This window comes from Microcaecilia unicolor, chromosome 10, assembly GCF_901765095.1.
Source record: "Microcaecilia unicolor chromosome 10, aMicUni1.1, whole genome shotgun sequence".
Taxonomy (NCBI): domain Eukaryota; kingdom Metazoa; phylum Chordata; class Amphibia; order Gymnophiona; family Siphonopidae; genus Microcaecilia; species Microcaecilia unicolor.
In genome coordinates, this window is record NC_044040.1 from 181,850,059 (window position 1) to 181,869,470 (window position 19,412).

The 19,412-nt window shown below is 40.8% G+C and overlaps 1 protein-coding gene across 1 annotated transcript in view; it reads left to right on the top strand.

Moving 5' to 3' along the window:
- The first annotated feature begins 3,994 nt into the window (after nt 1–3,994).
- Nucleotides 3,995–19,412, top strand: part of LOC115478977 (arylacetamide deacetylase-like) — a 28,972-nt gene continuing 13,554 nt past the window's right edge. The window contains exons 1-2 of the mRNA XM_030216670.1: nt 3,995–4,430; nt 15,061–15,283. Coding sequence (XP_030072530.1) covers nt 4,293–4,430; nt 15,061–15,283 — 361 coding nt within the window. The 5' untranslated portion in view covers nt 3,995–4,292. The remainder of the gene's footprint in view (nt 4,431–15,060; nt 15,284–19,412) is intronic.

Below are 19,412 nucleotides of genomic sequence, written 5' to 3' on the forward strand. Positions count from 1 at the left end.
GGGACGGGGTGAGTGTGACACTTTTTCTGTCATGCTCACTGCAGAGTCACATCAGCAATGCATTGTGGTGGGTGTAGTCATCGGGCAATGTGATTCCACTTGCCTTTGCCTGTCTGTTTAGAACTGTTAAATGATTGGTTAAGCTGTTGCCAGTTTGTAAGCTCTGTTCCCATTGGTGGGCTTTCCCCCTGCTTACTGGGTCAGAACATCCCCTGTTTTATTCTCTCTAGTCATGAGGTAGTAGCCATCTTGTAAGACAGTTCAGAACCCTTTCTTGTGTTACCCTTGGTTAGTTTTTACCTTGAAGGTTGCTGAAAAAGGGCATTGTACACCATTCTGCCAGCTCTGAGCTACTGCTAATCTCAGTACCATGGAGACTCTGTTCCAGTGGGGCTGAACCTCTGATCTGCAGTTAACTGTGAGTAAACATTGTTATTCAATAAAGGACTGTTCAGAGAGATAGAGTCTCCAGGTGTGAACTGGTGTGCCAAGGTTATATGGCGGGATATAGGACTTATAGCAACAAGTCTTAGAGGCCTGAACATAACCCCTGGTGGTAAAATTTTCAAATCATTTTGTTTACCTCTGCCTACATTTCTACACTGTTTAATCTTTCTGGCACTTCTTGTAGCAATTCTAGGACTGATCTGTTTCTCAAACACAGCAGGAAAAAAAAACCAGTATTTGTGAAAGGCTATATATTTTTTTTTAATTTTAAATTTCTTTATTAATTTCAAATTAAACAAAGATACATCTCTTTGAATAGATACATCCATTTCAGACTTCAAAGTACATATAAAGAATATTATTACAAAGAAATGTTTTTCTTAAGAAATGGAATTTTAGTCCACAAATATAAAATGGTGGATTCAAGACGGTATAAAGCCAAAGGAAGTTAGCATAAGAAATAAGTGAATTGAAGTATACTAGCAGCGGTTCTTTAAATATTTTCGGGACTTGATATTTGGGTTAAGGCCTGGTTCCTCTTCATGTCAAGGAAAGACCGCAATTGTTCAGGTTCAAAAAAAAATATTTTTTCTCCTTAAATATCAACATGCATTTACACGGAAATCGTAACTGGAATATCGCCCAATTGTAAGAGATTCCTGTTTCATATCCAGAAATTTTTTTCGCCTCTGTTGTGTCCATCGTGCAATATCTGGATATATAGAGACCTTGCTTCCTTTAAAATCCGGATGAATATTTTTAAAATAAAGTCTCATTAAAGATTCTTTATCCTGTAGGAAAACAAATTTTACAATTAAGGTTGCTCTAGTCTCTGTATTGTCCATTGATTGCTCTAGAAAATTTGTTAAGTCCAATTTCTCAGGTAAATCAGTGAAAGGCTATATTTGTCTTACACTGCCTCCTGGTGTTTATTGTTAATTGAAACATATTGTTTCTCTATATGCAGTGAAATAACTTTAGGTGACAATTTATTTTAAAAGTGCAAACATTCTGATTTTCTTTTTCTTCTTTCTAATTTCACTGTTGAACATATGCTGGTAGGGATTTGGGAACTTTTTGTATTTATTTTCAAGTATTCAAAGTTAAAAAAAAAAAAACAATTCACCTCCAGCTGCTCCACATCACTCAGGATTTTGTAGACCTTAATCATACCCCCCACCCTCCAGCCGTCTCTTTTCCAAGCTGAAGAGCCCTAACCTCTTTAGCCTTTCCTCATATAGGAGCAGTTCCATCCCCTCTATCATTAAGGTTGCTCTTCTTTAACTTTTTCTAATTCCGCTGTATCTTTTTTGAGATATGGCGACCAGAATTGAACACACCATGGAGCGATACAGAGGCATTATAATATTTTTGGTCTTATTTTATATCACTCTCCTAATAATTCCTAGCACCCTGTTTGTTTTTTGGCTGACACCACACACTGTTAACTCTGGCCCTTTAACCATGTTTATCTATGTGTTCAAACTCTTAATGTACTTAGCTGAATCTGCTCATATCAACTGCTCATGCTGCTCTTTTCTTTCAGAACTGCATTATTTCAAAATCTCTGCGGTCAAATGCTCCTCCCCGAAATAAACCAACAGTTTATTTAGTTTCGCTAAAGCTGACTTTAAGCCAAGCTGCTTCAGGGTTCTCACGATTAGGGGTCTGACAAAACTTAAACTCTACACATTATCTAACCTTATACATTTCTTTGGTGTCACCTTCGCTGTCTTTGCTTTTTCTGTGATTTGTGAGGGACTTTTGTTCTTCTGTTTCCTGTTGATAGGAATGCCCATGACCCACCAATGCCCCTCCCATAGCTATATCCCCTTTTGAGATCCACGCATTAGAATTTACATGTACCACTTTACAGAATATGCTTAGAAAATTGCATGTGCAAATTCTAATTAGTGCCAATAATTGCTTGTCATTGGCAAATTATCAGCACCTATTGGCTTATTAATCAATCAAGTTATGCACGAAACTTTAGTCGCCATATATAGAATCTGGGCCATAAAATGCAACTCTATAAAGAGGCATCTGTATTAGGTGCCTAGAGAGCATCTAGCCAGACTCTATTTTATATAGGAAAGTAGGTGCCTCTTTTTTTTTAGACTACTAACATAACAGGTAACATACATATAAATAATTTGGGTGTTACTACTTATACCAGTCACAGAGTTAGTGTAAATGCTTGTGCCTTGATTTTTCACCATTGCAGGAGAGTCAGCCACAAGACATGAAGGAACACTCTATCCCTATGACTATAGTGCACATAAACCGAAGAGTAGGGTGAGTTCCAAAGACAAGGCAGACGCAATGATTCTTGTATATTATTTATTGAAAAAGACCTATTTTTTGACACTTGGAATTGTCCGATGGTTGATTTTCTGCATATCCTACAGGAATCTAATTGTTTTCTCACCTCAGCACAGTGTTGATTGGCAGTACTGTTTGTCTTCACTATAGTAGAACTGGATGAAGAGCATATATTAATATATGTCATATTTGCAGACTCCTGAGACAGGCACTTGAGTGCCGAAACTCAGCCGTTGTGTCGAGTCTTTTGGTGTTTTTCAATAAAGTGATGAGGTAGCCATGTTAGTCCACTTTTCAATGTTTTTCAATAAATAATATGCAAGAATCATCATGTCTCCCTTATGTCTTTTGGAAGAGCCTACCCATCCTACTCTTTGGTTTGTGAGTTTTTCATCATTTACATGTATAACTGTGCACTCCATCCTTGTGAATGCCCATCTTCAAGCTATGCACCATCGTATTTAGGTGTCATTTTAAAGAATAGTGTTTAAATTATATCTGTATACTAGTAAAAAAGCCCCGTTTCTGATGCAAATGAAACGGGGGCTAGCAAGGTTTTCTTCAGAGTGTGCATGTGGGAGTGTGTGTCCCTGCCCTCTGCCCTCTCTCCCTCCCCCTCCCCCCTTGGAGTCCAGTCCTTCAGTGTTAAGTTTCCTGCTGTTCTGTGTTACAGAGTGAGTGAGGGCATCTCTCTCCCCTCCCCCTCTGAGTCCTTCACTGTTACAGAGAGAGGGATTTCGTGCTGTGCTGTTTTCCTTCACTCATGGGGAAACCGGATATCTCTGGCGCTTCACACTTCCGACTGGAGGCTTCAGAACGTTGGTCTTGCCTTTTATATATATAGAAGATGTTGTACTTGGGGTCATTTATGCATGTTCTTGTCACCTATATATTGTAGAGGGCGACCGAAACTGCTTCCAAAACTGTCTGAACTGTAATAGCTCAACAGAGAGGCTGATTCCTAAGGAGAGTATCATCCCAAATTTACAGGCTTAAATTCCTGATAAACTTTTGTAGCAAAAGCATTTATTTGGAGCATACTATTTACCCTGTGAACTACTATGCAAGATCATAACTGTATTACTTGCAATCAACATTAAACACACCCACACAAAAAAGAGTGCAAAGCATAGTTCCACCCCCCCCCCCCCCCCCCCCGACTACTGTACAATCCCTTGTGGTCTAGTGGTGCAATGTTCATTTTTAACATTGCAGTTAACTGCTGGTAGGGCAAAGTCCTGTCATACGCAGTCATCTTGTTGAGCAACTAAATCCATGCTAAGATCTTTGCAATTAAAGTATGCATTAGATTGGCACAGTGAAAGCAGATAAATCTTTTATTTAAACTTGAAAAATGTGGGAGAGTAGCCATCTACCAGTGTACTATGGTAATCAAATACTTAGGCAGAGATTCAAACACGAATGCAGATTAACTTTGCCCTCTGGGTAAGTGCTGATATGTAACCATTACTCAGTGAGAATTTTTCATTCTCCTCTGCCTAGGAAGGAGTGCATAGTGAAGCATGGCACCTAAATTACTCTGCTTTCTGATTATCTCTGTTTTGGTAGCCTACTATATTTATAGACCATTGCCTGAAAATGTTGAGGAGGGCTGGAAAGTGATGATTGCGGATTCTTTTTTAAGAAGTCTTGGGCATCTGGTAAGTTTTATTTTATATTTCCTTACACTGTTGAAGCTGTATGCTAAATGATCTTTCTGGTCTTCCATTGGTAACTTGCTGCATGGTTGAGTCCTCAGATTTGTACAGACAGGGCTTTATTTCTGAATGAAATCAAAACTCAAACAGTTGACTGATTTGTAAATGTATGCTAGTCATCTGGCGATTTAGGAGCCCTTTTACTACTCCAGGGTTTGTGTGCAAGAAATTGGCCATACTTAATCTCTCCTTATGTTTATATGTTAGTATGTTTGTATGTATGTATGTATGTATGTATGTATGTGTGTGTGTATGCACACACGTCTACATTATACAATGATAAAATGTCATATTAAATTATATTGACCACATATACATCTATCAATCTATCTATCTATCTAGAGTCAATTATGCAAGTATTTATTTTAAGCAGATATCAAACATAAATTTCCTTTAAATATATTTATTGTGCATATTCAACTGTGGTAGTTATATTGGGCTGCAGAAAAAAAAAGCTTGCTTTAAAAGCATTTTAAAGATTTGCATAATCCATGCAATGAAGCTGCAATAATAGAAATATAGAGGCCTATGAAATCTATCATTTTCAATCCGAATTTATTAGCTTTTTTCTTTAATGGATGTTTCACCTAATCTTTATCTGTTGGTGTGAAAATCAGAGACAAGTGAGAATGTATACTATAGAACAGATTTGATATACAAACAATGGGGGGGGGGGGGGGGGGGGGGAGATAAATTTTATAACATGGGAAATGGTCCAAAAATACCTGCTATATGCTACACGATTCCCAGTCAGGATTTCGCTCTAATCACAGTACTGAAACCGTACTAGTTACACTCATGACCAAATTCAAACAACTGATAGCAAACGGCAACAACATACTACTGTTACAATTCGACATGTCAAGCGCATTTGAAATGGTTGACCATTGAATCTTATTACACATCCTCATATACTTCGGAATCAGAGGCAACGTTCTCAATTGGTTTAAGGGGTTCCTAACTACTCGCTCATATCAAGTGACATCAAATTCGACTACATCACTACATGGACACCTGAATGCGGAGTTCCACAGGGATCCCTCCTCTCACCAACCATATTCAACCTAATGATGAAACCCTTGGCAAAACTACTATCGAATCAGAATCTAAACCCATATATATACGCTGATGATGTAACGATTTTTGTCCCATTCAAACAAGATCTAAGAGAAATCCCTAATGAAATCAACCAAAGCCTATATATTATGAACTCCTGGGCAGATGCATTTCAACTGAAACAACGCAGGAAAAACCCAATGCCTAGTACTCACCTCGCAATACAACAAGAACGAATTTACCACCATCAACACACCTAAACTAAGTCTACCAGTTTCGGATACCCAAAAAATTCTTAGAGTCACCATTGACCGACACCTAACACTTGAGAATCATGCGAAAAACATAACTAAAAAGATGTTTCATTCAATGTGGAAACTAAAAAGAGTCAGACCAATTTTTCCAAGGAGTATCTTACGCAACCTGGTACAATCATTGGTACTTAGTCATCTGGACTATTGTAACTCACTGTACGCCGGCTGCAAAGAACAAATACTTAAAAAACTCCAGACAGCCCAGAACACGGCAGCCAGACTAATATTCGGCAAATCAAAATACGAAAGTTCAAAACCCCTACGTGAAAAACTACACTGGCTCCCACTCAAAGCCTTTAACGCATCACGTTCAAAATTTGTACCCTAGTCCATAAAATCATCCATGGTGACGCCCCAGCATATATGTCAGACCTAATAGAACTACCACCCAGAAACGCAAAAAATTTTCTCGCACATTCCTCAATCTTCATCCTCCCAAGTGCAAAGGCTTGAAATATAAATTAATGCATGCATCAACCTTTTCCTGTACAAGCACACAGCTCTGGAAAGCGTTGCCACGCAACCTGAAAACGGTCTATGAATTGACCAACTTCCGCAAACTATTAAAAACTTATCTCTTTGACAAAATATATCACAAAGATCAACACATGTAACTGCACTATTTTTAATATATCCAGAAATGTTCTTTAATGTCTTTTGCTTTAAAACTATCATGTATTTCACCACCATGTAACCCCAAACTCTCTGTAAAACCAATTGTATATTCTCTTCTACCTCCAGCATCCATGATGAATTGTAAGCCACATTGAGCCTGCAAAGAGGTGGGATAATATGGGATACAAATGCAATAAATAATAATAAAAAAAAAAAGAAGAATAAATAAATAAATAAATAATAACAACAACAACACAACATGATCAATTTAAACATTCTTGTCAGCATGCACTTTTATAGGAATACTAGTAAAAAAGGCCCATTTCCAAAACCAAAGAAATGGGCGCTAGCATGTGGCTTTTTTTTTTCTGTATGTGTCACAGAGTTATTTTGTGTGTGTGTGAGGGTGTGAGGGTGTGAGGGTGGGGTGTGTGTGCAGGTTGTTGACGTGTGTCTTTTTTTTGTTTTGTTTTGTTTTTTGCTTGGGGGGTTGGGGGATGTGCTGTGCTGTGCTGGCAAAGTGGGATGGATTGGTGTGTGGCTTTGAGGGTGTGTTTCTGTTGTATTGTGTGTGTGTGGCTTTGTCTGTCAAGGAGGTTTGTGGAGGGGGGTCTTTCTGTTGGTGAAATGTAAATGTGGTTGTAGGGGGGTCAGCCTTTGCTGAGTGGTGGATTGTTTTTTCCGGGGTTTTTTTTGTGTGTTGTGCTGAGGCAGCAGTGTTGTTTTAGATGGGCAGAAGGTAGAGGAGCAAGTTCTTGGTCTGTCGGTATTTTTTGGCCGTTTCAGGGCTGCTGTAGGGGAACGCTGGAAGAGAAATGTGCTGTGGGAAGCAGCGCCGTCTTTTTCCGTTGGGCTGGGGTTCTGGGCATCCTGGAGGTGGGAGATGGCTTGCCTGAGGACGGGGATGGTTGTTTTAAGTTGGCGGAAGGGAGAAGAGCACGGTCTCGGGCCGTCGGGGGGTGATCCGGTATGTTCGGTCCATTTCAGGCCGGCTGCAGGGGAATGCTGGAACATTTATGCGCTGCGGGAAGCAGCGCCATCTTTTTCCGGATGCTCGGGGAATCCCCGAGGTGGGAGATGGCTTGCCTGAGGCTGGGGATGGTTGGGCACGTCCTTGGCTGCTTCGGCAAAAGGGAAAGAGGAAGGGGGTGGGGAGTTACCTGCAGCCGCGTGAGAAACCGGGTATTCTTGGTTTGTTTTGTATTATTAGTTTGCATTTCTGTTGAAGAAAGAGTGGATGTCTTTCGAATGATGGAGGTGGTGCGTCGGTGTGCGGTTGTTTCGTTAGTTTGGCAGCCAGTCTCCAGTGATTCCTAAGCAGGGAAGGAGTAGGGAAACACGCTCTGCGTGTTTCCCTACTCCTCCCCCTTCCTTGGTCGCTGTTTGCTGCTGGCTGGGTCATGGGTAATCCTTCCAGCTGGGCCGCAGCTTGTCCTGTTCACCCACATCCCAGATGGTGAGAGGCACGCTGTTCTCTGGCTCCACCGACTCCACGTCAAGCGAACCCAAATATAGTCTGTGCTATAGGCCCTCCGGCACTCTTCAGTACCGGCATTAGGCATTTAAAAATTTCTTTCCCCCCCCCCCTCCCGGTCTATTTTTGCACATACCCACAGCAGGAATATTCTTCTCTCGCTCAAGCGGTGGTGCTGCACAGATAATGAGCCGTTCTGCTGGTGAATGCTCCTCCCTTATTGCCACGTAGTTTCCTCTGATAGGTCCGTGTTACGTCGCCTAGCGTTGCCTGGGAACGGTTTTGTGATGGTCCTTTGTGTTTCAGAATGTTGAGGGTGTTTTTTCTGATTGGTCTGTCATGCGAGGGCGGGACAGAGAGACATGGTCAGTGTTGTGGCTTCACCACCATGAACTGACGAACCGTTCAGGGAGTGACTGAGTGACTTCAGAACGTTGTCTTCAGAATGTTGAGGGTGAGTTTTATTATAGTAGATGATTGTCCATATGGCTTGATAAGAACTATTTTCTGAGCACCAAACCAACTTTACATGAGGAAACATTGTAGAAAATTCCTCAACCGATAAAAAAAATATATATATGCACGAGTCTACCTAATCCTGGTACTTAAATCTATGTTCAGAATACTTAATAAAAATCACAATATATCATGATTACCTTTCAGTAATTACCCCTAATTGTTATCTAAAGAAAATTAATAAAAATTATAAATGAAACAGCTACTAACTAAAACAATATCAACATAAAAGCACAGGAAAAAAACAAGTAAGCAAATTATAAAAGTGTTCATAAGTTGGAAAGTGCAACCTCATGATGTGACACAACAGGGCGTTTCTCCTCGCTCTGTTGGCAAACTCAGGCATGTCTGTGTGGAGGAGTCAGTGGGGGAGGTAAAGTGAACGGGTAGGGTGGCAGGAGGTGTATATTTGTGGAATGGGTATGTGTATGTTTGTGGTGGTGGTAGGTAGTGTATGTGAAATGTGTGTCTGTATGGTGCAGTGTGTATATAGCTGTCTGTATGAAGGAGTGTGTGTGTGTGTCTGGGGGGGGGGGGGGGGGGGCTATAGTGTAGATGTGAAATATGTAGCAGTGTACAGGGCCTACCCAACCACTAGACAACACTAGGCAGTTGCCCACAGCAGCAGGTTCTGAAGGGCAGCAAAGAACAGCTGTAGTCAATGCAAAATAATATATGAAGGGGGCCTCACTAAGGGGTCCTATTTAGGTGGTGTTAAGGGGTCCCATGCTATTCCTGTGGTAATCAGGTAGCTTAATGGGTAGCATGGGTGTTAATGTGCCCATGCTACCCAATTAGCACAGGCACGCCTACTTTCCACTCCCAGACACACCTCCCATGGCAAAAAAAATATATATATTTTTTACCACTACAGTAGTATATGCTGTTGCCCATACTACTGCGGGACATCTCAGTGCATTCCATGGTAGTGCTCTTTTACCATGCAGTAGGCCTGCGAAAGGCCCATCACACCTTAGTAAAAGGCCTCTAAAAGATGTTCCTGTCCCCTTGAGCTTACAAAGAACTGAGCATTAAAGCTTACTAGATTTCTGGAGTTTTCCTTACCTGGTTGGAGTAAAACCTGAAACAGAGCCAGTGCAGCTTGCTTTTGGGACTCAAGTACAGCAGGTAGGCAGCTAAGGACAACCTTGAAGTGCTTGCTAGGTTACACCTTAAATTCCTTTTAATAACTTTAGTTTTTAGTTCACGCTAAACACTAGAGATGCTCATAGGCATATATGGGAGTCTCTGGCATTTAGCGTATACTAATTTTTAGCATGTGCTAGTACACTTTGCAAAAGGACCCTTTTGTTTTTCTTTATGTACTGGCCTTACAAGGCACCCTGGGTAAGGTGCCATGTGAAAACAAAATATATAAGTAGGTTGAGGTGGGGTGGGGCAGCAGCAAGTTGATACTGGGAGGAAGCCAGTTCAATTGATTGAAAACCTACTCAGGCAACTGGCCAGCGGGAACTAGAAGACTGAATAGAAGAGGAGTGAAAGCACAGATGCTAGCAGATAGGAACACAGAATGTCATGGTGCAATAAACCAGGGTGTAATAAGTCCTGGATTTGGCTGTATATTTTATTACCATCAGAAGAAATGACTCAAAATGTCGTTGTCTTGTGGATGAAGAGCAAAAAAGCTATTTCTAGGGGGAAGAATGAATCACACACAAAAACATTTGCACAGCTTTTTTTTAAAAAAAGGATCAATGTACCTAGGACACACACACACAAAAAAAGGATAAATACATTGCGATGAGGCACCCTTTTTGCTTTTCACTTTTCAAAAATATATAATTAATGAGCTGCTTTGCATATTGTTGCAATTGACTTTGAATCTGAATAAAATGTAATGCATAGTGAACGATGAGCAAAGTAGGAAATTGGGAATAACTTTAGCAAATGGTGTTTTGCATGTAAAAACGCATGACAACCCTCCACAGTTTGGAGTTTATCACACATGTTTTGCACATGGAAGCCCCATTTGCAGAGGTTTCCATAGCTTGTAGCAGAATGGAGAGTCAGAGTGTATTTATCTGAGAAAGAGAAGGAAACCTTAGTACATAAGAACATAAGAATTTAATTGCCATACTGAGTCAGACTGAAGGTCCATCTAACCCAATATTCGCCTTCCAACAATGGCCAATCCAGATCAGAAGTATCTGGCAGAATCCCAATGAGTAGGAAGATTCCATGCTACTGATTCAAGGGATACGTAGTGGCTTTCCCCATGTCTATCTTAATAGCAGTTTATGGACTTTTCCTCTAGTAACTTGTCCAAACCTTTTTTAAATCCAGATATGCTAGAACATACTGATTCAGACTGAAGGTCCATCTAACCCTTCTAACCCATCTTTTGTCAATTAGTTCCATGAACTTAACTATTCATTGAGTGAAAAAAATATTTTTTTCTTGTTTTAAAAGTATTACCATCCTGCTTATTTTCGAAAGAGAAAAACGCCTATAGTGCGACCTAAATCGGGAGATAGACGTTTATCTCGCAAAGGCGCCCAAATCGGTATAATTGAAAGCCGATTTTGGGCGTTTACAACTGCACTCCGTTGCGGAAACGAATAAAGTTGACGGGGGCGTGTCGGAGGTGTGGTAGAGGTGGAACTGGGGCGTGGAATTAGTGCTGTTATGGTTTGCTAAGTTGTGAGTGTGTTTTTGCACAAGTTTGTGTATAGTGTTTTGCAGTGGAGAGATTGTGTATTGGCCTTACTGAGGTGGCATCAAAACATCAGAAAGGGTTTTAGAGCCTAAATCATGATACACTACCTCTTGAAGGATCTACATATAGTCATTAATAAAAGGAGCTCATTGTGAACACTATCCACCCTAAAAGGGTGTTTTTTTTGGCTCTACATGAGAATTGAGATATTATGATCCCTTGTTTCATATTGTTGATTGTTTGCATTTTCCATATGGGTGGTATAATGGTGTATTAGGGTCTGCCTAGTCTTATGGTACAGTAAGGTTCTGAGTGTGTTTTTGCACAAATTTGTGCATAGTGTTTTACAGTTGAGCGATTGTGGTTAGTATATATGCTTTGAGCAACCACTTTATTCTTTGACATATGATACATATCTAATATCTAAATTTAATAAAAGGTATTAATTGTGACTATTTTATTTTTACTTATTTTTTTCTGTGTTAATTGTAGCTATAAGCTCCGCCCCTGGCTCCACCTCTAACCCCAGCCCCTTTAGCCTCCCCAAACAGTTGGGCCACCGACCGCCTATGCTCAGCATAACACATACTAAAAGGTTTTTTTCCATTTTGGGTCTATGGGAAAAAGGTTTAGCATGCATTTATTTTAATGTCTCTGTCACCTATCCTGTAAAAAGTCTCTAGGCAGTAAGACGTGACCCTAGTATGCACTTACATGGGTCTTTCTCACATGCTAAGGCCATTTTTACCGCTGGGGTAAAGTGCTAGAATTTTCTATTTTTTGTATTAATGGCCACACTGTAATTTTTGTTACTTGTACATCGCCATTAAAACAGATTAGTGCCTGAGCCCTTACTGCCACCTATTTTGTAGGCCGTAAGGGCTCATGCGCTAATCACATGTGAATTGGTTAGTATGCACCAATGTACCTGCGCTAACTGATTAACACAGAACATGCCCACTTTCTGCCCCAGACTTGTCCCACCGCAAAAAAATAAAAGTTAGGCATGGAATGCCTCAGCATACCCCATAGTATGCCATTTTTTGCTGCGATAACCTTTATAAAAGGGTCCTTAAATTCATAAATACCATGTAAAACAAAGAAGAAACACTTCATAACAACTCACATTAAGAGAAAATTCCCAAGTGCATCTCAGGATAAATTATCAGAGCTGCATGTTCCCATCTACCCAGGTGAAGTACATAAGAACATAAAAATAGCCGTACTAGGTAAGATCAATGGTCCATCTAAACCAGTATCCTGCTTCCAACAGTGGCCAATCCAGGTCACAAGTGCCTGGCAGAAACCCAATTAATAGCAACATTACATGCTACCTGTCCCAGGGACGAGCAGTGGAGGTTAGTGGTTAGTGCAGTGGACTTTGATTTTGGGGAACTGAGTTCAATTCCCACTGCAGCTCCTTGTGACTCTGGGCAAGTCACTTAACCCTCCATTGCCCCTGGTACAAGATAAGTACCTGAATATATGTAAACCGCTTTGAATGTAGTTGCAAAAACCTCGGAAAGGCAGTATATTAAGTCCCATTTCCCTTCCCCTTCTCTTCCCCTCCCCCATGTCCATCTCAATAACAGACTTTGGACCTTTCCATAGCAAGTTCCAGAGCTTAAATATTTCCACATAATTTCATTGAGTGTCCCCTGGTCTTTGCACTTTTGAAAGAGTGAAAAATCGATTCACTTCTACCTGCTCTACACCACTCAGGATTTTATAGACCTTAATCATATTTCCCCTCCTCAGCCATCTCTTTTCCAAGCTGAAGAGCCTAACCTCTTTAGCTTTTCCTCATGTAGGAGGAGTTCCATCCCCTTTATCATTTTGGTCGCTCTTCTTTGAACCTTTTCTAATTACGCTATATCTTTTTTTGAGATACAGAAACCAGAATTGAACGCACCACTCAAGGTGAGGTCACACCATGGAGTAATACAGAGGCATTATAATATTCTTGGTCCTATTTTTTATCCCTTTCCTAATAATTCTTAATATCCTATTTGCTTTTTTGGCTGCTGCCACACACTGGGCAGAAGAGTTTAGCGTATTATCTACAATGACAAATAGATCTTTTTCTTGAGTGCTGATTCCTGAGATGGACCATAAGATCTGGTAACTATGATTCAGATTATTCTTCCCAATGTGCATCAGTTTGCATTTCTCCACATTAAATTTCATCTGCCATTTTGATGCCCAGTCTTCCAGATTCCTAAGGTCTTTCTGCAATTTTTCACAATCTGCTTGTGTTTTGACAACTTTGAATAGTTTTGTGTCATCTGTAAATTTAATCACCTCACCATTGTTCCATTTTCCAGATCATTTATAAATAGGTTAAATTGCACTGGTACCAGTGGAGATCACTGCAGCATTCCACTATTCAACCTCTTCCAATGAGAAAAATGGCCATTTAAACCTGCCCTCTGTTTTCTGCCAATAACCAATTCCTAATCCACAGAAGGACATTGCCTCCTTTCCCATGACTTTTTAATGTTGTCAGGATTCTCTCCTGAAGAACTTTGTCAAAAGCTTTCTGAAAATCCAGATACACTAAATCAACCAGCTCAACTTTATCCACATTTTTATTTAGGCCTTCAAAGAAATTAAGCAAGTTGGTGAGGCAAGACTTCCCTTAGTTGAACCCGTACTGACTCTATCCCATTAAATCATGTTTGTCTATGTGTTCTATAATTTTATTCTTTATAATAGTTTCCATTATTTTTCCCTGTACTGAAGTAAGGCTTACCGATCTGTAATTTCCCGGATCACCCTTGGAACCCTTTTTTAAGAAGTTATATTGGCCACCCTTCAATCTTCAGGTAGTACGGACAATTTTAATGACAGGTTACAGATCACTAACTAAACCAAAGGAGTGGAGAAAGGCAACCACAACATTCAAGTTTATTCTGCCAATCAAATATTGCAATATAATTTGTACCCTGATAACACAGTGTCCCATTGATTGTCCTCCATCCACCAGGTCTCTGAGATGCCTATTATATCTACATCGTCATTTAGTGCTATATACTCCAACTCTCCCATCTTATTTTTTAAGCTTCTAGCATTTTGTATATAGACACTTCAAATTGTATTCTTTCCTAGCATCTACAAGTTGCTTTGAAGTTGACGGGGATAATTTGCATCTTTTACTCTGTTTTCCCATTAACCACTCCTAACTTTCTTTCACCATTATTGAAACCTTTCTATTGGGATTCTTTAAAGATCCTGTTTCAATAGTATCCTTTGAGGATACTCCACACCGAACCATGCGCTCCTGGGCAACTGTTGGCTCCCCCCCCCCCCCCCCCCCCATTTTAGTTTAAAAGCAGCTCTATCTCCTTTTTAAAAGTTAGCACCAGCAGCCTGGTTCCATCCCAGTTAAGGTGGAGTCCTGCTTACTATGACTCTCACCTGTTGTCTCTGCACCTGCCAGCCAGTGCAGGCTGTTACAAGATCCCTTGATGAAGCCGTTTGTTGAAACGGGTCCCGTCGGGATCACAAGCACAATGAAGAGTTTGTCCTGCTTCTTTAAAAAATTGTTTTTGTATGGAACTGAATAATACAAGTGATTAATGTTTGAGTGTATGTTCACAGGCAGATGGAGGTTTTTTAGCCAGTGATTGAAGTTGACTTACTGAAGCAGCAGCAAGTTAGCTTTTGGTGAAAGAGAGCAGTAAGTTGCTCAGCTGAGTATTTCTGAGTTTTTTTCTTCACATTCTACATTTTTGAGTGAGCATTTGTTTCCACAGTTTGTAGTTGTGTGTAACACATACACACAGACATACTGGTATTTACATTGCTCATTTATGAGTGTTCTTGGTGCCAAAATATTGACACCCTCCTTATAGAATTATCTTCCATATGTAAAATCTGTTTTTGAATTCACTGTTTTTAAAAATCTTTTTGTGTTATTAGGGAAGTCTATCTGAACTACTTGGATTGGGTCACTACATGGACGTCATGATGCTTTACACAGATTTTGATTTCACACCACCAACATCAGATGAAAACATCACAGTGACTGACACAACTTTTAATAAAGTCCCAGTTCGTCTATATGTTCCAAAGAAAAAGTCAAATAAATTGAGAAGAGCAGTGATTTTCATTCATGGTGGTGGCTGGTGTATAGGAAGTCCAGGTGGGTATCAGAATTATATTGTATTTTGTTCTGCTCAACATGTTCTAGACAGATTAGAAAAAACTCCAAACCACATGTGTTGGTCTTGACCGGCAATCCAAAGTTTTGGTTAGAGGTACAAAACACCATCAAAGCAATTACTGGTATTACTCTGCAGTACATCTAGTAGTGCTATAGAAATGATAAGTAGTAGTAGTAACTCCTATTCACTTGTTCAGTACCCATGCCTGTTTTATCATTCCACCTTAAGTAATTTCCTTACCCCTTATTTGTCTTGTTTGTCTGTCCTAATTAGATTGTAAACTCTATCGAGAGGGACTATCTCTTATATGCTTAAGTGTACAGTGCTGTGTACGTCTAGTAGCACTATAGAAATGATAAGTAGTAGTAGTAGTTACTGCCAGTTCTGATGCTGGGATGTTTGGCTCATTTCCTTCTGCACCCAGTCCCTCCTACGTTCAATTCACTTATCCGTTAACCCCATCAATTTTGTGTTTACTACAAACTGTATATTCTTCTTACGACTTTCTAATTCTTTATATTGTTACTATGTAAGCCGCATTGAGCCTGCCATGTGTGGGAAAGCGTGGGTTACAAATGTAATAAATAAATAAATTCTATGTTTGCTGTTGCCTCTAAACATTGGAATATAAGTTCCACACCTTTCCCCTATGAATTTTCTGTAATATTATGGAAAACTTAACTTCTGAATTGTATGAAAAACAATCACCTTTTAGAAAACTTGGTCTCCTGGTTTTTCTTTTTTCGGTACATGAAGTTTTAATTTGTGTTGTGTTTCTTCGTTTCTTTTTTTTTTCACCATTGTATTACCTTTAATAGACAACTTCACATGTGAGAAGGAGGAAAAGATTTCAGTTACTCGGTTGTCTTATTAATATTTAAGGCAAACTGAAATGACCATCATCAGTCACAAAAACCTCCCCTACTTACAGTTTAATCATTTAAATTAACTTACTTTAGAGGGTCCTTTACTAAGGAGCACATGTTTTTAGTTTGTGCTTAGTAAAATACCCCCTTAGTTTTCTTCTCAAGTATTTGAAAGGTATTAATCCGCAAACGAACCTTTTCCGGAGATGCAAAGGCGGTAGAACGAGAGGATATGAAATGAGATTTAAGGGGGCAGACTCAAGAAAAATGTCAGGAAGTATTTTTTCACGTAGTGGATGCTTGGAATGCCCTCCCGCGGGAAGTGGTGGAAATGAAAACGGTAACGGAATCCTAACATGTATGGGATAAGCATAAAGGAATCCTGTGCAGAAGGAATGGATCCTCAGGAGCTTAGTTGAGATCGGGAGGCGGGGCTGGTGGTTGGGAGGCGGGGATAGTGCTGGGCAGACTTATATGGTCTGTGCCAGAGGCGGTGGTGGGAGGCGGGACTGGTGGTTGAGAGGCAGGGATAGTGCTGGGCAGACTTATACGGTCTGTGCCAGAGCCGGTGGTGGGAGGCAGGGATAGTGCTGGGCAGACTTATACGGTCTGTGGGAGGCGGGGCTGGTAGTTGGGAGGCGGGGATAGTGCTGGGCAGACTATACGGTCTGTGCCCTGAAGAGCACAGGTACAAATCAAAGTAGGGTATACACAAAAAGTAGCACATATGAGTTGTCTTGTTGGGCAGACTGGATGGACCGTGCAGGTCTTTTTCTGCTGTCATCTAATATGTTACTATCCTGATTATAATCGAACGAGAAAAACGCCCAAGTTCCTACCTAAATCGGGAGATGGACGTTTATCTCACAAAAACGAATAACGCGGTATAATCGAAAGCCGAACTTGGACGTTTTCAACTGCACTCCATCGCGGAAGCGTACAAAGTTGACGGGGGCGTGTCGGAGGCATGGTGAAGGCGACTGGGGCATGGTTATCACCCGAACAGATATGGGCGCCTTTCGCCGATAATGGAAAAAAAGTATGCGTTTGTAGCGAGAATTTAGGGCACTTTTCCTGGACCCTGTTTTTTCACGAATAAGGCCCCAAAAAGTGCCCTAAATGACCAGATTACCACCGAAGGGAATCGGGGATGACCTCCCCTGACTCCCCCAGTGGTCACTAACCCCCTCCCACCACAAAAAATGATGTTTCACAACTTTTTATTTTCACCCTCAAATGTCATACCCACCTCCCTGGCAGCAGTATGCAGGTCCCTGGAGCAGTTGTTAGGGGGTGCAGTGGACTTCAGGGAGGAGGACCCAGGCCCATCCCCCCCCCTACCTGTTACAATTGTGCTGCTTAATGCTTAGTCGTCCAACCCCCCCAAACCCACTGTACCCACATGTAGGTGCCCCCCTTCACCCCTTAGGGCTATAATAATGGTGTAGACTTGTGGGCAGTGGGTTTTGAGGGGGATTTGGGGGGCTCAACACACAAGGGAAGGGTGCTATGCACCTGGGAGCTCTTTTACCTTTTTTTTTGTTTTTGTAAAAGTGCCCCCTAGGGTGCCCGGTTGGTGTCCTGGCATGTGAGGGGGACCAGTGCACTACGAATCCTGGCCCCTCCCACGAACAAATGCCTTGGATTTATTCGTTTTTGAGCTGGGCGCTTTCATTTTCCATTATCACTGAAAAACAAAAACGCCCAGCTCACAAATTGTCGAATAAAACATGGACGTCTATTTTTTTCGAAAATACGGTTCGGTCCGCTCCTTCACGGACCCGTTCTCGGAGATAAACGCCCATGGAGATAGACGTTTTCGTTTGATTATGCCCCTCTATGTATAATAATGATAGAGTTGCTTGCAGCTGACAATTTTATCATTATTATAAATGAGAAGAAAAAATAAGTGAAGTGAAGTGAATTAAAATGATTAAATTATATAAGTAAGGGAGGTTTTTGTGACTGATGATAATCATTTCAGTTTGCCTTAAATATAAATAAGGCAGCTGAGTAACTGAAGACTCTTCTTCCGCCCCAGAAGTGAAATGGTCTGTTATGGGTAATATAGTGGTAAAAAAAAGAAAAGAAGACATATTTATGATTGTGGCTTATGTTCAACAATAAGTCATCTTGCCTGTATAAGGGCCTCTTTTATCAAGCCGCTCTAGTGGTCCCTGGTGTGGTGATGCCGACAAAGCTCATTCACTTGATTGGGCTTTGTCGGCATTGCCGAGCAGAAACCCCTAGTGCGGTTTGATAAAAGAGACCCTAAGTGTATTCTTCTTATTTTGCTTTTTCTTTTCCCTTGTGATATTATCAGAAGGGGTAAATATTTGGTGCACTTCAGTGGGGGTAAAATGGTGGTAGAGGGAGGGAAGGTTAGGGTGTTCTGATTTTTGTTTTGTCTTCTTTACTGATGGGGGGAGTGGGAGTATAGTACAAATGCTTCATATTTGGACCACATTGCTCTGGTGGTCTTTTGTTTTCACTGTAAAAGGTATGATGCTATACTTATTCCTACTCCTTGTATTCTTTTCTGTGACAAGCTGCAATAAAATGCTTAGGCCCAAAATAACATTCATAATAAAACTGGCAGCACAGACAAAGTTTCTTACCGGATAGCAATCATTAAACTAAAAGGAGAAATCAGTCATGACTGGATGACTAGAATGGCCTTTAATTGCTTTTGGTCCTCAGTGTAACTGGCAGGAGATTCCAAAGTGGGCCAACCTTTGAAAAGGCTGAGGGGCCCTTTTACTAAGGTGTGGGAGGGCTAACGCGTGGGTAGAGCGTGCCAGATCAGCACTACCATCGGGCTAGTGTGTGCACCTGGTGGTAATTCTGAGTTTGGTGCACGATGAATCCTGCAGTACACAATAATTTTCTATTTTCTATCGCGGGGGAATTCCCAGCGGTAATCAACAGTTGGCGTATACTGCATGGTTATCGCATGGGTAGCACGTGAGCCCTAACCGCTAGGTCAATGGGTGGTGGTAAGGGCTCAGGCTGTAAACAGGCACATGCTAGTTTTAATTTCAGTACATGCCCATTTCCCGGCCCATTAAAAAAAGCCCCTTTTCCCAGCGCATGCCCAAAAGAGGCGCCAACACTACTGTAGGCCAATTTTTACCACAGCTTAGTAAAAGGACCCTATAACTGATAATCTACATAATCTATGGCATATACATTTTATTATTAGGGTCCTGTTTACTAAGCTGCGCTATAGGCGTGCTATAGG